Source organism: Misgurnus anguillicaudatus, chromosome 10, assembly GCF_027580225.2.
Source record: "Misgurnus anguillicaudatus chromosome 10, ASM2758022v2, whole genome shotgun sequence".
Taxonomy (NCBI): Eukaryota; Metazoa; Chordata; class Actinopteri; order Cypriniformes; family Cobitidae; genus Misgurnus; species Misgurnus anguillicaudatus.
This window is the reverse complement of record NC_073346.2, coordinates 41,618,307-41,636,327: the sequence shown is the minus strand read 5'-3', so window position 1 is coordinate 41,636,327 and position 18,021 is coordinate 41,618,307. Positions and strand designations below refer to the sequence as shown.

The following is an 18,021-nucleotide window of genomic DNA, read 5'->3' as shown; positions in this document are numbered from 1 at the left end:
GGAAAACGGTGTTGTTTTCCATTAACTGAGGATGTTTCTGATATTGACTGATGGCTCAACATTGTCTGTTGTTTAGAAGAGATTGTCAGATTAGTGAAATAGATGAAATAGATTCAAATGCTTGTACCAATGAGAAAAGTGATGCTTTAACTTTTGGATTTTTCTTTTCTCTTAAACTCCTCCATTGTCAGAACCAAACGCTTCTGTAGCTTTAACCCGTCGTTACTTAACCTGACACATTATGAGTATAAGATTATGTAAGATTAAATAATAGCTGTCAGGGTCTTAAATGAAAGAGTTTTAATCTCCAGCTCTGAGTGGAAATGTGTTTGTGAGTTGAATTCTCCTCCTCTGTATTTCTTTTCTTAGTTGCTTGTAACCTTTGTGCCAAATAAAACAGCATTATGTAGAAACCTCTGTTTCTTTATTTTAAAGACTCTTTGATTCATTTACACAAGACATACATGAATAATTCTCTTAAGTGTGTGCCATACAACAGAAAACTGCTGCATCCCATAATGCAAAGCGTCTGATCTTCTATGAGGGTGAATAAATGACATCATCATCATTTAGTTTAAGATGAACTGTACCTTCAATATGTGCAGGTTTTATATGAATGCTATACATTTATAATCCATGAGTGTGTTAAAGTTACTCGTGTAACATCATGGACGTAAAACTCTTGGGGATGATAAATAAAGTTTGTCAAGAGCCATTTTTGAAGGGGACACAAATAATACAGCCAAAACTGTAAATGTAAGTATATGTGTAGACAGAGAAAAGCCTTACTACTATTATTAGTGTAGCATGAAAACTGTCCCATAATCCTTAAAGTTTCTCTCTGGTTCAATGAAAAATAAATTCACCAAAATATTCTTCTCCAAATCTATTGCACTGTTTTTAGAAATTCTCCACAGTCAAGACACCAACATACAAAGAATATTAAACAAAAGGCACAATATGTAGGATTTTCACCACTTGTGTAAAAAACATCAGTTATTATCAATTTATTAATGATTCCTCCTCCTCCTCCTCACCATCATCATCATCATCACCTCTATTAATGAGAGAATAATCATCTGATGTTTAAGTGAAGAAAACAGCTTTGACAGTCTGGAGTTTCACTGTAACTAATAATGAACTGTGTGTGTGTGTGTGTGTGTGTGTGTGTGTGTGTGTGTGTGTGTGTGTGTGTGTGTGTGTGTGTGTTTATATGGTCTATAGAGTTTAGGTTGGACACATGTAATGTCATTTGAGCTCAAAGAGGAAACTTTATCTCTTCATCAAGGCAAACGCTTCACGCAGCGCTCAAATTGACCTCGATGTTAAATATATAAGATCCAGGTGAATGATGTTTCTAACTGCAGCGCACACACAGCAAAATCTCATTATCCATTGTCAAGTCCTGTTTAATGAAAGAATTAGTTTTTGTATTACAGGGAGGAGAAGGAGAATTTTATAGGGTAAATGTTGCAACAGCTAAAATTATAGACAGTTTAATGTCCTGTCAGTATTGCTATAGAAACATGTCAACTCTTATCACATGACCTGAGTGAGAGACATTGTTTAATTTCAGAAAAGCAACCGTTACATTTCAAGGTAAGAATGAAACTACAATGATTGTATGTCTTAAAAGAAATAAATCTTAATTTTCTAATGTATTTTAACTGAAATGTGAGAACCTCGATGACGTATGCGGTCGAGCAACGCGACCCCCGGAGAACGAACCCGAAAAAATGTTCGGGAAGTGTCCGGCGGAGCGAGAGGCATTGGGCGGAACTGGCATGAATGGCCACCCTACTACAGATGTAAAAGGGGTGTAAAACATTTTGATCACATTCAGTGATAGTCGATAACGCATTCGACCAGATTGGTTTTGTGGTGTAGACGCTCATGTGCTGGAAATGTGTTTTGAACAACCACAAGAAACCACCTACTCTTCACCTATAGATCTAATGTGTGATGTAGCCTACTGAGCACAATGTTTTTATATCGGTCCTGACTTATAATGTGAACACACAGCGTTCAGCGCGGTCTTTAGGCTTTTACTGAAGTGGCTGTTCTCCACATCTTTCAGTTTTGTTTAATTTTGCAAGCGTGTGAAAGTTGTGTGAGCTGTTTGACAGACACATCTGCTCTGTGCTGTTTGTGTGTTTAATTTGTCACTTCTGTCACAGCAGATGAAATATTATTGTCATAGTACAGTAACTGATAGTAAACTTGAGATTGACAGGTTCATCCATTTATTCTCAATATATCAAATATTAATAATAGATTCAGTAATATATCTATACCATAGATTCAGTGTAATGTAAAAGGAAGATAAACACTGATGATGTAATGTGCTTACTGTAGAATATAATACATCAACAGACAAAACAAATACAATCTGATGAACAGAAAACAAATGAGTTTGTATGAGCAAACACAACACACCTGACCCACACACACACAACAAACACACACACCGAGCTGTTTTAATAAGAGAAGCCCGCTGTGAAATCTGCAGAGCTTTTCTAAATCTGCTCTGAGCTCTTTTATAAACTGAATTCTTTCAGAAGAACTGAATGCATGTAAAGCTGCGGCGCTGTTGGACTCTGAGAGGCGGCCTGTAGGTGGCTTCTGCTGCTCATGAGGTTTTCTTTCTCTATCATTCACTTTCTATAGAAGCTTTAAAACAATGACATCTTTATAAAACTTAACTGCTTTACAGGTGTTGTCACCCAGACTGCTTGTATTTTTCAGGACATGATCACAGATTCATCACAGACTCTTTTATTTAACACCAACTTTTCAAACTGGCTTGTAAACATCATTTACTGCCGTGTCGGCCATCACGTAGCTCCATTTCATTCTCCACATCTCAAACCTTAAGTGCCGTTCACGCCGGCGGGTCGGACCTGCGCTCTTCATGCTGGGCAGAGAGCCGATCCCGAGGGCATTCGGGGGGCGGGCGACAGCGCCAGCAGCGGGCGAGGTCAGCGCGGAAGGAAGGAGTGTAAAGACCGTAGATGATGGGATCACAGCAGGTGTTCAGGTTACCAAAGATGAAGAGCAGGTGATGGACGTACTCGGGCGTGACCTTCAACATCTCTGGCTGGAACCAGTACCAGATGCCCAGCAGATAGTACGGCGTCCAGCACACCACAAATGACAGGACGATGATGATGGTCATCTTCAGGGTCTTCATCCTGGCCTTTGGGATCATATCGGTTCTGCTGCGTCTGAGAGAGAATTCTCCCACTGCAGAAATAAAGACATCATCAATACGATAGCGTGTCATGTTGCTCATGTTAGTTATACAGACTTGAATCTCCAGACATGACCTCGATCAGAGCTTCATCCTCTCACTAATAAATCAAAGTAAAAAGGCTGTCAAAGTTAGTGCTTAATCCTGTGAGAAGATTTACATTTCTTACATTACTTTGTTTTCTGTCTTTAAACATGGGAAATTAAAACTTTTTAATAAACTCAAAATCTGAGGTGAATAAACATTGTGATATTTTATCATTAATTATTCTAATTGGATCAATAGCCCTAATTTATTCTAATCTTTAAAAAATAAAAACAGTGAAATGCCCTTCATGAACACCGCCATGTTTTCAGAGATGTGCCATGTGCACATTTAACACAAACATTCAGCAAACTTCTGAGAAATATGAGATCTCATGTGGTGCTCTTAACTGTGTAAGTGTGAAGTCACTGAGGATCTTAGCAGAGCTCTGAGGGAGAAAAACTGATCTGTGCTCATTCATCACAGTAATCTATCAGACTGTAAACATGTTATTCAACTCTTAATAGTGTCAACAGGAGTATTCGTATCAGCACCTATCTTCTCAACTTTCATCCCAGAAGTCTTGGACTTATCATATTGGAAATATTTAGCTTTCCTCCTGTATATACAGAAAATGATATGGGCGTGTTCAGCTGTGGGATGGATGCAGGGCACATGCAACTGCGGGGATGGATGAGCGGTACGTGCAGGTGTGGGACAGACGCGGGGCATGTGCAGAATTGTGATGGATGCGGGCGTGTGCAGCTGTAGGATTGTGTAACAGATGTTGCCAACCTTTGCTATTGTGCAGCTGTCTGTTGATCTCAATGAGGATGCAGGTGTAGCAGCAGCTCATGACCAGCAGCGGAATCACGTAAAGCGTTACGAAATGAAACATGTTGTACGCTGTCTCGTGCCAACGCTCGTGGAAACTGCCGTGTGTGACGCACTGAGTGAAGTCCACATGCTCTGCCTTGACAGTTCTGAAGATGAACAGCTACAAACAGAAAGAGAAAAATATTCACTTCAAAATCCAGCAGTTGAGGTAAATGAAGTTGAGCTAAACCTGTGCAGTGTGTCAATGACAGACAAATTTATTGAACTTGATAATGTCTGTATCTATCTCTCTTTGTGTCTGTGTGTGTCTGTGTGTGTGTGTGTGTGTGTGTGTGTGTATGACCTGTGGTGATGCAATGAGCGCACTGAGGATCCAAGCCAGTAATAACATCTTCCGGTTCCTGTGTTGGGCATTGAGTGAGTCCAGGGGCCGCAGGATGGCGTGATGGCGGTCCAGACTGATGACCACCAGTATGAAGGCAGAGGTTTGCATGGCAAACAGTTTGAGAAAGCACAGCAGCTTACAGAGTCCGTCACCCCCATACCACTGAACCGTAATGTTCCACGCCACATCCAGCGGCATCACGATAAACGTCATCATCAGGTCCGCCGATGCCAGACTCATGATGAGGGGACGCAGGTGAGACGCCACACGCCGGCCACATGACACGCTAACCAGCAGTGCCAGGTTACTAACAGCAGCGAAGAGGAAGAGGAGCGTGGTGGCCGCCACACGGGCCTGTGCCGCAGGTGTGAAGGTGGGCGTGGTCCATTCGACCAGCGCAGGCACGTGAGATGTGTTCACTGACATCACACTCCACATCCAAACACCTGCACATAGTGAGAAAACAGTATGTGACTGAGCTAATATGTCTATTAAAGAAGTTAACTCAATATTCTGAAGTCATTTATCTAGAATATAAGACTGTGAATATATATTTTGGTTTCAAAAACAAAATCTTGAAAAACATGATCAGACTGATTTTATTTTGATAAATGTGACAGACTGTAATCTGTAGACCTGAATATTACTGGAGAACTGTTTAGTCTTCTTGAGCAAATAAGCAAACACCCAGAACACCCCAGCAATGAGTTTAAAGCGTCAATCAAAACATCACAGAATCACAAACAGAAAACATTTCTCATAAACACACAGTCGGTTCAACTGTTTATATCCCTGTTTACTTTCACTTGTTTTTTTATTTTTTGTTTTTTGCTGCTGCGCTGCAAAAATTATTTTCAAGAAAAAATGTTCTTATTATTTTTGTCTTGTTTTAGTAGAAATATCTAAAAATTATTAAATTAAGATGCTTTTTCTTGATGTGCAAAATGATCCAAGAAAATAAGTCTAGTTTTTAGACCAAAAATATCAATTTTAAGTGATTTTGTGCATAAAACCAGCAAAAAAAAAATCTGCCAATGTTGTAAGCAAAGATTTTTGGCTTACCCCATTGGCAGATTTATTTTGCTTGTTTTATGCACAAAATCACTTAAATTTGATATTTTTGGTCTAAAAACTAGACTTATTTCCTGAGGTTGGTTTGCTCATCAAGAAAAAGCATCTTAATTTAAGAATATTTAGATATTTTTTACTGAAAACAAGACAAAAATACTATGTTTTTTTTTTGAAAATCATTTTTTGGAGTGTATGACATCCAAATGTCTCTATCTGGGGATTAATAAAGTCTTATCTTATCTTATGAGAGTTAAGTACAGTGACGGTTGCTCTGATTTAACTTAACAGTGTTGAATATAAACAGTCAGCAGTTCTCCTGCAGTGAAATTGAGTTAAACCCATAATCTGCTCCTGAAGATCTGAACAGCAGGGTCATTTACACTGAAAACCAAACACAACAGCAAAGAACATTCTGTCCTAATGTCTGAAGATCATCACTTGAAGTTTATTTTACACTCATATGGATTTTTCATAATAAAAAATATAGATTCAAGTTTCAAAAGTCATCTTGAAAACAAACCCCAGAAGTGCATTCACGGTCACATGAAGGACGATGCGTGTTCTCGTGTTTCAGATTCTCATAAACAGAAGCTGGGCGGATAAATAAAGGAAACTTTACTCTAGTGAAACAACACAAAGAGAAACATCAGACAGCACTGCGTGAAAACATTAAATATTGTTTAAAGCTGTTTAGTTACTAGAGAAAGATTTGATAAGATCATTGAGAGGTTTCAAGATGCTTTCATCAGTGTATAAAAGAAAACAATACTCACTTCAGTCTGCTTTAAGTGTAATCCTCATCAACTCTGGATTACATCCACAACACTGCGTTTCCATCTTTACACGTTCTGAATGATTTAGTTATTGAAGGTCATACAGTAAATGCCTGTATAATCCCAGAGAGAGTTTCAACGCTTGCTTTCTTTAGTAAGAAATCCATGTGGGTCAATAAAAGCACATCATTCCTCAACATCCACATCTCTCAATCCATTGAGTTACACAGCTGATGATGATGATGATGATGAAGATTCTCATCTCACTGTAATAATCCTGAGCTGAGCACAGAAGAAAGTGCTGAAGATGAAGAATCCTGCGGACTAATAGCCAATGTGCTGACTAGAACCATAATAAAATTAGAGAGAGAGAAAGAGAGAGAGAGAGAGAGAGAGAGAGAGAGAGAGAGAGAGACCCAAGCAGCTCCACATTCACCAGCAATTTAATTTTAAAATGAATGTAAAAAACAAGCTATATACATTTTATTTTAAGTTGATATGTCATGTGTAAAGATCAGACAGTTTCTCAGATATCGATGATGTCATTAATCAGATTTCTTGAGTGCAGATGAAGTCTCTTTATTTGATCCCTCAGCTAAATTCATTGTGTTTGTAGTCTGAATGTTTAGAGATGGCAGCTGTGTTTTTATCTTCCAGAAGAGTCGTCTCTACACGCGTGTGTTAGTCACATGACTGTGCAGAATCTGGATGTCAATCTTCTTGTGATGGGCGTGGCCTTACTGCTGTCAGGCTGTTTAGAAGGCGGAGTCACTGCACTTCTGACTGATGCCTGGCCACTGAAACATTTACAGCAACAAATAATCAACAAAACCAACAAATAATCCATCTGTTTTTACTATACCACTGGTCTGTTGAATGCTTTATTTTACACCTGACCTGTCAAATGTCTTAAAATAACCACCAGAGCAATAATTGTGGTAATCGTGGTATAAGAGGAATGATTGACTTGGATCCTTTAAATTATTTGACCTTGAGTGTGCATTATTTTCATATAATTCAACGGCCTGTTGTCAATTATTCCTTACCTATACGACACAGATGTAAGTCTGTACTCAGATCAAACAAACTCTGAAGTTCCTTTAATATCATATAATAACACATTGAGTTACATTGAAACATGTTGTTTATGATGATTTCATACCCGTTCATGTGTACTGGCTTCAGCTTTGTATTTTCAGAAGACAAATCGTCTACAGAGATGAAATCAAAGATGAGTTTAATGTGATTTATGTGTTAATAAAAGCTGTGATGTTTATGTGATTTACTGTGAGATGAACCTTCTGTAGATTCTCCACTGAAGATCTCCGGCTGGATCTCTGCCTTCTCATAAGTGTTGTTTAGATTCCTGATAACAACATCAGACTCTTCTCAGACTCACACATATACACCACATGTCACATGCATTTTACTGGATGTTGATGCTGTTTATCCTTATAAGAAGGCATTTCTCTCTGTGTGTGTGCGTGTGTGTGTGTTTGTGTACCTGTTGGTCTCTGGCATTGACTCTGATGACATCATCACTTTACCGTGGAGTTTTCTGTCTCCAGATGCCTCTGCTGACAACAGACAGACAGACAGACAGACAGACAGACAGACAGTTTTATCAGTGCAAACATCTGTAAGTATTGATTTTTCTGTCAAAATGGCACATGTTATTGTAAACCTTTAAACTTTGTGAGTTACCTTCATGCGTGTGTCCATTCAGCATCTGTCTTCTGTTCTGTTGCATGTCAGAGATCACTGCTGCCCGCCTGCACACACACACATCATCATCATCATCACACATAATCACATCTCACTGCTGTCAACCCGCACACACACATCACATCACATTTCACAGACACATCCAATAACAACTGCATAATAACTCTGTGAACAGCAGAATAATGAGAAGTTCATATCTAAAAAACTGCAGCTGTGTTCACACAAACTCCTGCGTTACCGTTTCTGCTGTCTGTTATGTTGTCTCTCTGGTGCAGCTCGTTGTATCGGGGGTCCAACCTGAGGGGAACATAGAAAATCAATAGTGTAGTTGTTATGTCAACAGTCTTAGTGATTATTCTGCATTTAACATGACAGACAGACAGACAGACAGACAGACAGACAGACAGAGAGAGACAGACAGACAGACAGAGAGACAGACAGACAGACAGACAGAGAGACAGAAGAGAGACAGACAGACAGACAGAGAGAGAGAGAGACAGACAGACAGACAGACAGACAGAGAGAGACAGACAGACAGACAGAGAGAGACAGACAGACAGACAGACAGACAGACAGACAGAGAGAGACAGACAGACAGATCACCTGCTGGAGTAGCAGCTTCTGCTGTAATGCTTCACTCAGTTTAGTGACCAGTCGTTCCTGTACTGAACTCGATACATCCTGCAGATGAAATACACATCATTAATACAGCAGCACACACACACACACACACACACACACACACACACACACACACACACACACACACACACACACACACACAAAAACACACCTGGCATTTACACAGCAGTTGTAAAGCATCTTTATAATATTGAGAGGCTTTGTCTGGGTCTCTCATCTGTAGTTTGATCCCACCGAGACCTTCACAGACCTGCCACTGACCGGATGGGTCATCTACACAAAAAAAGATAGACAGTAAGTGTGTGTCTGTATTTGTTCATCTATCAGTCAGAGTTTAGTTTCACACCTGTGTCTCTGAATGCCTGTTGTGCATGTAAGAAACTCTCCCACGCCTCCTCCAGTTCACCCAGTTCCACCAGAGCAAAGCCCAGATTACTGAAACACCGACCCTGTGCACTACGACTGCCCAGAGAGCCTACAGGACACGTTCAGACAGTATAATGTTACATGATTAATAACTCTACACAATCACATCAAACAGACAGAAAACACTTCTACACACACATCCATCACTTCAGTCTCTCTCTGTGTGTGTATGTTTGTTTGTCTGTTTCATTTAATTTTATATCAATGGTCGTGTCATCCTCATACAGTAAACAATGTAGCATTTCAAAGACATTTAATAGTCGTCCAAACACAGCCCAGACGTCTAGCCTAAACAAGGCAAAAATTTGGGCTGTCAGTAAAATGTAATATGCACACACATACAGAAAACATAATAGGCCAAAAATAAATGAAATAAAATCAATCAATAAATAAATGAAAGTAAACAGCTAGTTATCATACTTGTCTTTGCTTACATGATGGCATCCCAGCTAGAAATAAAAAGTTCTAAGAACGTTCCCTGAAAGTTCCCAAATGTTCCCAAAAACATTCTGCCGACGTTAAAGGTAGGGTAACAGATTTGATCCTGAAACATTTTTTGTTATGCTGGTTAAAAGTCTCCTTACATCCTGATAGCAATCACTGTGTTAAGTTGTTTAAATGTATTTGTAGAAATTTATGTCATCTTTGAAAGGCGTAGGACCAAAAAATGTTCAACAAATCATAGATTTCGGTCCGAACGGACGTTTCCATTTTTGTCCCTCATACGTAAGCATAATTTGAATGCCCACCGCGCAGCGAGTCCACGCAGACACCATACATCATCAGCGCGTTCACGTGCGCTCACCTCCTGCCTGTAAACAGTGAGAACAGCAAACTTTTCTGCTAAATTGACAACCTACACAGGAGGCACAAAACTAAAAGCATCTTTTATAACAACAACAGCAAAAACTGCCTGGATCAGCAAGAGCAAAAACCCAAATGAACATCGGTAACTTCTTTACTGCTTTACCATGAGATGAAACAGCTGAAGGAGGCAAAGGGTCTGAAAGAGTCGTTGCACAGTTTATTTTGGTAAGGTAGGTACGCGATATGTTTGTATTGAGATGGATTCAGATATTCTACTTTGATGAAACATTGTGTTGCTTATGAAATTTGTGTTTGTTTACGGATTAGCGTAACGATAGTTACTACGTCTACACAACCGAACGTGTGCTTAAACTAATTCTGATATAAACCAGTTGTTTGGTTATTTTGGAAGTGTTATTCGACTTTGTACTGCAAAGTTTTCTCACTGGTGAATGAGACATGAGATGTGACCGTCTGATCTGTGCGTGTTCATGTGTTTTGGAAGAGGCGTGACTTTGGATGGCGGCCCGACTTGAGGGCGGGATCGGGACTTCATTGCTAGGCGGCTACCGTCAGCATTCCTCAAAATGTGTTACCCTACCTTTAAAAGTGTCCAGTTTTTTTTAAGTTCTAAGAACGTTTCTGTTGTCTGAACGTTAGAGGAATGTTACATTTTACCATTTTTAAACGTTATGATGACAATGTCATGGTTTAATGTTCACACAATGTTTAAAACAACAACTGTTTATTATATCGACTTGTTTGACTGTTATGTAAATGATAGAGAAACATTGCATTTTATTATTTTAGAAAACATTATTTCTGAATGCTCAGTAAATATATTGCTGTAGAAAACACAATTCACTTATTAGGTTTAGATGTTGATGTTTTGTTTCATTTTAAGTCACAATTATTGTGATTAGTGTTTGTTTTAGTTGGACTTTTGACACTTGACTTTCTGCTTACTAATTTATTCCCTGGTTGTGTTAACTTTGTGTTAACCCACCACATTTGTTATGAACATGTAAAATTAATGGTGTAAATCTGTGGTAGGTGCTATAATTGTAAAGATCATCACCCAATTCATTCAATAATCAAAAGCTTATTTTCTGTCAACAATGCAAACTAGATCCAGCTCTTTCACAGCAGTTCGTCACCAAGGAGTTCCAGAAACCCTGGACAAAAAAATCCGCTGCGCAACTGGGACGCACAAACATCAAGAATCAGACCACGAATCTCAACCATGGTGACAAACAAAATTGTAAAAAAAAATCTTTATTTATCCATGCTGCAGTGCATGTTGGGAATCCTGAATGAGATTTGTAATTTGTTAATACCCAGCATGCATTGCAGCATGAAGTTTTTCATTTAATTGTCACCATGGTTGAGATTCATACTCCGACTCCCGATGTCCGCGCGTCCCAATCACACAGCGGATATCCCTGTCCAAAGTCTCCAAAACTCCCCAATGACAAACCGCCGTGAAAGCGCTGGACCTCATCCACATTTTTGACAGAAAATAAACTTTTGATTAGTAAATTAATTAGGTGATGATCTTTACCATTATGTACCAAGCACCACAGAATTACACTATTGACTTTTCATGGCAGGTGTGGTGCATTGGCACAAAGTTAACGCAACCAGGAAAAAACAAACAAAAAGTCAAGTGTCAAGAGTCCAAGGCCCAATCCCAATTCTACCCCTTACCCCTTCCCCTTTCCCCTTTCCCCTTCCCCTTTGTTTCGCGCGTTCACGTGAAGGGGTAGGGGTGTCTCAATTCTCTTTTGGCTGAAGGGGAAGGGGTAGGGGTAAGGGCCAGATAGCCCTTCAAACGAAGATTTTTCAGGACCACACTTCAGATGAAGGGGTATGATCAATTTCCAATATGGCCCATAAATTTAAGTATTTTTGGACATTAAAAAGTATTTTAATAACAAATAATCACTTGTTTTATGTTGCCTTTAATCTTGTGTTCATGTATACGGTATGTTCTCAGAAAAAAGTTTCTAATGTTATTGACTTTGTGATAGTTCCACAACATATTTTTTTTTAATAATTTCTTGTAATATTAAATTTTAGCATCTATGACGTAGGAGCTAGCAACGACTTATGATGACGTGTAACGGTCTAGTAGTGGTGTCCCATTTCTTAGGGGAATATTTTCAGCCCTACCCCTTGACACTCTGTTTCAAGGGGCAAGGGGAAGGGGTAGGCGTAGGGGTAAGGGCAAGGGGGAGGGGTATAAAATAGAATTGGGATTGGGCCCAACTAAAACAAACACTAATCACAATAAGGGTGACTTTAAATTAAACAAAACATCAACATCTAAACCTAATAAGTGAATTGTGTTTTCTACAGCAATATATTTACTGAGCATTCAGAAATAATGTTTTATAAAATAATAAAATTCAATGTTTCTCTATCATTTACATAACAGTCAAACAAGTCAATATAATAAACATTGTGTGAACATTAAAACATGACATTGTCATAACGTTTAAAAATGGTCAAATGCAACATTACTCTAACGTTCAAACAACAGAAACGTTCTTAGAACTTAAAAAAAACTGGACACTTTCAACGTCGGCAGAACGTTTTGGGGAACATTGGGAACTTTCAGGGAACGTTCTTAGAACTTTTTATTTCTAGCTGGGATGCCATCTTCAAAAAATGACATGTAACCAAATTCAAGTTTATTAAGTGGGTCATGAAGAAAATATCATTAACCTGATATAAAATCAATGAAAGTCTATGAAATAACCTCACTAACAGAATGAAACAAATGTGTGTGTGTGTGTGTGTGTGTACCTGGTAATTATCAAGTTGTGGGGACCAATTGTCCCCACAAAGATAGGAATACCAGTGTTTTTGTGACCTTGTGGGGATATTTTGATGTCTCCATGAGGAAACAAGCTTATAAATCAAACAAAATGATGTTTTTTGAAGATGTGAAGTAGTAGAAGGGTTTCAGTGATGGTTGGGGTTAGAGAATGGGGTAGGTAAGGGGAATAGAATATACAGTTTGTACGGTATAAAATGCATTACGTCAATGGAATGTCTCCACAAAACATGGAAACCAGAATGTGTGTGTGTGTGTGTGTGTGCGTGTGTGTGTGTGTGTGTGTGTGTGTGTGTGTGTGTGTGTGGGTGTGTGTGTGTGAGACCGTGTGTGTGTGTGTGAGTGTGTGGCTGTGTGTGTATGTGTGTGTGTACATGTGAGTGTGTTCCTATATATGATGCTGTGATAAGCTCTTTCTCAACCTCTCTTGAGAGCAGCAGTAAAACTCATCCATTTATTTCAGCAATAAGAAAAGATGCGCACGCACACACACATGCACACTGACTTTTAACTGGCAGACAGAACAGGTGTATTTAAAACATGTTGTTTAACACAATGTTACACATACTGTTTCAGAGGTTAAGCTGAGGATGAGAGTTTTGTGTCTCACCGTGTATCGCTGCTGCCTCTTTGTGGTATTTCAGAGCCTCTTCATATTGACCCAAAGTATTGTGAACAGCACCCAGATTCTGCAGAATCACCGCCAGTCGGTGTGGTTTAGATGTGACCAGATGAAGAGCCTGTTCATAACATTCAGCTGCTTCAGAGAACAACCTCAGCTGAGTAAAACTTAAACCCACATCCATCAGAAGCTTGCCTGAAACACAGTTCAACAACATTAACCTCAACATGTGTGATATTTGATGGAATCTGTGATTTCTCTCTGTCGCTTCAAACCATTCATGTAAAGTGTAACACTGGCAAAGCCATCCAACATTGTCCATATTACAGGTTTTTTCTATTGCTAAACGCCAGTCTGCACAGCAGCAGTTCATGTGGACCAAACTCTAGTTCATTTTTCATTGCTTGAACACAGTTTTCAAAACTTCACACACTTATCCCATGACTTTAAACACAACCTGCACAACACTGTGGATTTACAGCACTTTGTTCAAATGCTAACACACTGCTGTATATATATATATATATATATATATATATATATATATATATATATATATATATATATATATATATATTTTTTTTTTCTTATATAAATATGATAGGTAGAGCTCAGAAAGACAAATTTTGGAAATGGAACAAGGAAGACGGGTTTGTGGAGGGAGAAGGGTGACATGTAGTGGCCTGATGCTAGAGAGAAGCAGGATTAGCCCCTCATTTATTTGTTTGAATTACAGTATATGTACTTTTAGTTTCTACCTTTTTTCTCATTACTGTAATTCCATAAATTACTCCAGACTACTGAAGCAAACTGCTAATTTTCATTTACCTTAAATAATTGTTCTGTTCTAAAAATTTGAATAAATCATGTGATCAATCAATATATAGATAAATCATTCTTTGAAGAAAACATTACTGTGTGACGTCACTGAAATTGTTAAAACTGTAAAGATAAAAAGTTAGTATTTTGTGTATTGGTGTTTGATGTTAGTGTTTTTGTTGTGAGTGACAGTGTGTGTTATCTCAGTGAGGGTTGTGTTTAGTGTTTGGCTGCATTGAGCTATTTTGAGTCATGTGTTATGAGTTGTGCTCAGGTGACTTTTGGTATTGCGGACTGTGGTTGGAGTTTTGCACGTGTGGCTCCGGTTGTGCTCACTGTCGTTTGGCAATCGAAGAAAACTGTAAAGTGTTGATGCTGAAATGATATACTGCACAGGCCTACCCTGCGTCTCTTGATCTGTGATGTCGCTGCTCATCTCTAAGCTGTCTGTCAACACGGTGATGATGTCATCAGCAGTGCAGCTGTCACTCTCCAGCATGTGTTTCCCAGCATCCTTTAGGGTCAGCGCGGCTGCTGATGTGTTTCCTGCTAATTTATAACTCTCAGCAGCGCGTCTGAAAGCGTCTACAGCCTCATTCCACTCCTGTAACATCATCAGTTTCACTTCACACATCATCAGTCACTGCACTCTAAACTCTGGCTGGGTTATTTTTCAGCCATACTGGGTAAATGTTGGACAGAACACACTGCTGGGTTAAAATTGACCCAATGCTGGGTTGTTTTAACCCAACGCCTGGGTTATTATATCCTATGGTTGCATAAAAACAACCCAACTTTGGGTCATTTTTAACCCAGCATGTGTTCTGTCCAATATTTACCCATTATGGCTCAAAAATAACCAATTTTTAGAGTGTGTTACACAGATATGCGATCACAACTTAATATTAAAATAGGATGTTTAATCTTTATTCCTATATTTCTTCAAAACAAAGCAGGTTTCTTGAACCCTGTCCATTATTTGTTTATGATCATTAACTCTGACCTTTCTCTTCAGATGGCATTGAGCAAGTCTAACACATGTGTCTCCCTCAGCACATGCGTCTCCCTGCGAGCGGTACAGCTGTGCGGCCTGCAGGTAGTGTCGGGCGGCCCGGGTCCAGTCCCTTAGGGCTTCGTGAGCTGTCGCAAGATTATACTGCAGGTCTGCGATCCGTTCGCCTCTCTCACCCGACTGAGAGCGAGACAGAAGGTCCAGCCCTTTCTGAGGTCTTCCTGCTTCAACATACGCTGCTCCCAGGTTAAATGCACAAGACCTCTGAAGTCTCCCCTCACTCAACTAAAACAAAGATTCATGAATTTAACATTAGTAAACGTTTACAGTAAGACCAGGACTGTACATTAGGACAAAAGACTTTTCATTTTAATCTACCTTTGTGGCAGCTTTCAATGCGTTTTTGAAGCACTGCACAGCTGCAGTATTGTCTCCGGTCTGCAGCGCTGCATGTCCATCCTCAGTGAGTCTCTGAATCTCCACCTGTGTCTCTGTGTCCTCCACATCAGATCTTTGTCTCCTGATCTTAACTGCTTTCTTCTTCTTCTGATTCTCATGAACATCTCTGACCGGAGACCCATCAGAGGCCATGAACTTACAACAAATTACACAACAGGGAACACATGATGCTTAACCTGGAGAGAGAAAGAGAGAGAGAGACAGGGACTTTATAAATCTGTGAATATTTTGAGTGACTAAAAATACATACTGGAGAATGTAGAACCCTACTGAAAAAATTCAGCTAAGACCAGCATAAGCTGAGCTGGTTTTAGCTGGTCTCCCAGCTTGGTTTTAGCTGGTATTGCTGGTGTAGCAAGCTGGTCTAGTTGTGTTTTGGTCACTTTTTAAGCTGGTCTAGCTGGACCAGCTTTGCCAGGCTGGAAGGAAAAACCAGCTAAAACCATCTAGCAGCTTATGCTGGTCTTTGCTGAATTTTTCAGTAGGGAATATATGCTGTCATATCTGTTTCTCTTTATTATACCACAGGGCTGTTGAATGCTTTATTACGATTGGTTGAGAAACAGTGGCGGCGGTGACTTCTTTTTCGAGGGCACACGATGCGAAGCTCGTCACAACATGTATTTAGCCGTCAAGTGTGTGGCGCATCATGTCAAAATATGTGTTCGCCACGTCATGTAAACTTATGTGCATCACGTGTCATGTCAAAATACAAGCCTGCTGCAGACGCTTCAAAGGGGTTTATGATTAAAGAGACGCTCACGTTTGCCAGATACTCGCTTAATTTTATGTGTAATCAGAGTTTAGTGTTAAGTTAGTGTCTCCTTAAACCCTTTCCATGCATGATGCACAAGTTTACATGACACAACAAACACATATTTTGAATTTGCGCGCCTCAGAAGAGAAGTCACCGGCCGTCACTGTTGAGAAATGTTCACAATATGACCAGTTTTAAGCATTCCCATACGGCAAAGTACATATTTATATTTTCAAATATACAAAATAAATGACCCAAAAATATATGTGCTGAAATATGTTTACAAAAATGTAAATTCAATTTTTTTAACATATTTTTTAAAATGAATATATTTTAAAAGCATTTATATTTACGTAGCATTGTAAGAAAAATTTGTACAAACCTGTAAACATAACAGATGTGAAAAGGTTCAAATTAAATATATTATTAACTGAAAAAATATACTTATAATTTTATATTTTATACATACTTATACATTTTATACTTAGAGTTTATAGATTTTACAAAAACTTTTATATTTTGGCAAGGAAAAATATATTTTTGCCGTATGGGTTAAATTAGAAATGTATTTGTTGCCCCTGAAATACATTTTGAAATATGTTAAAATATATAGGTTTAAACTAAATACATTTTCAAATTCAAAAATATATTTACTTAATCTTTACTTTCTACAGCATGTATTTAAAACATATTTTTGGCCATATGGCTATTTGAAAAATGAGAGAATGAAGATGGTGAAAAAACAGCAGTAAGATGTTAAAGAGATTGTTGATGCCACACAGATGATTCACACTAATAAATCATTCATTAGGCTACTTGTCTAATGTGTCACACGTTAACGCTAAACCACCATTACACACTTAACGACCAGAAATAAAAACAATATTATATATTATAACACAATAGCGTCCCACACTAACCGTATCCTAATATAAAGGTACTACAGTAAATACATACATAACACTACAGTACAGTCATGTGTAAGGCTTACAGGTTAAGTTACTTACAGTAAGAGAGAAGAGTGTGATGATCGCGTGATATTCTTCATATTTACTCTTTAAAGTCATGTCGTGATGCATCCACGCGTTTCTCTCTCTCTCTCTCTCTCCGTCTCTCTTCTTGTCTCTCTATCTCTGTACACCTGAGCAGGTGCTGTTTGCAACTTCGCACAGTTTATGTTCGTCTCCATGGAAACGACATCTGATATTTATAGGACGAATTCATTTATATATCAGTAATATATAGAAAACGGAGTTGTGTGCTGCGAGTTTCTTCATCTTTAGACTGTGTGATTTAGTTAGTAAATGTCTTTGTATTTTATATGTAGCCAACATGTTTTTACTGAGACTCAACCTGTTTCCTCCTACAGGGGGCGCGCGGCATCTTTGTCGTGCTTGAACCTGAACATAAAAACATACAACACATGGCATATGAATATAGTGAAATAAAGAAAAGGATTTATAGAATAAACGCATAGTATTAAAGAAAAAAATAACACATTTAACCAAACTCTCGTAAAGCATCAGAAGTAGCTATTATTATTATTGTATAAAAGTCTGAGAGGACCTGATAG

General features: G+C 38.7%; 2 protein-coding genes across 4 annotated transcripts; both read right to left on the bottom strand.

Moving 5' to 3' along the window:
- Nucleotides 1-2,881: 2,881 nt before the first annotated feature.
- On the bottom strand, nt 2,882-6,302 carry gnrhr3 (gonadotropin releasing hormone receptor 3). The gene is made up of 4 exons (XM_055211653.2): nt 6,088-6,302; nt 4,455-4,942; nt 4,070-4,271; nt 2,882-3,243 (listed from the first exon to the last, which is right to left on the bottom strand). The coding sequence occupies exons 1-4, from the start codon at nt 6,098-6,100 to the stop codon at nt 2,882-2,884; spliced, it is 1,065 nt and encodes a 354-aa protein (XP_055067628.1). The 5' UTR covers nt 6,101-6,302.
- LOC129448936 (tetratricopeptide repeat protein 24) lies at nt 6,106-17,868 on the bottom strand. 3 transcript variants are annotated; one of them, XM_055211652.2, is made up of 15 exons: nt 17,456-17,786; nt 15,611-15,867; nt 15,224-15,517; nt 14,623-14,824; nt 13,390-13,596; nt 9,054-9,182; nt 8,859-8,980; nt 8,669-8,746; nt 8,304-8,362; nt 8,045-8,112; nt 7,845-7,914; nt 7,639-7,706; nt 7,503-7,551; nt 6,341-7,137; nt 6,106-6,158 (listed from the first exon to the last, which is right to left on the bottom strand). In XM_055211652.2, the coding sequence occupies exons 2-14, from the start codon at nt 15,821-15,823 to the stop codon at nt 7,026-7,028; spliced, it is 1,671 nt and encodes a 556-aa protein (XP_055067627.2). In that variant the 5' UTR covers nt 15,824-15,867; nt 17,456-17,786; the 3' UTR covers nt 6,106-6,158; nt 6,341-7,025. The 3 variants fall into 3 exon arrangements, with proteins under 3 accessions (XP_055067627.2, XP_073728756.1, XP_055067626.2); XM_073872655.1 differs by lacking the exon at nt 17,456-17,786 and adding an exon at nt 17,802-17,868 and having other exon boundaries at nt 6,107-6,158; nt 7,845-7,917; XM_055211651.2 differs by having other exon boundaries at nt 6,108-6,158; nt 7,845-7,917; nt 17,456-17,785.
- Nucleotides 17,869-18,021: the final 153 nt, after the last annotated feature.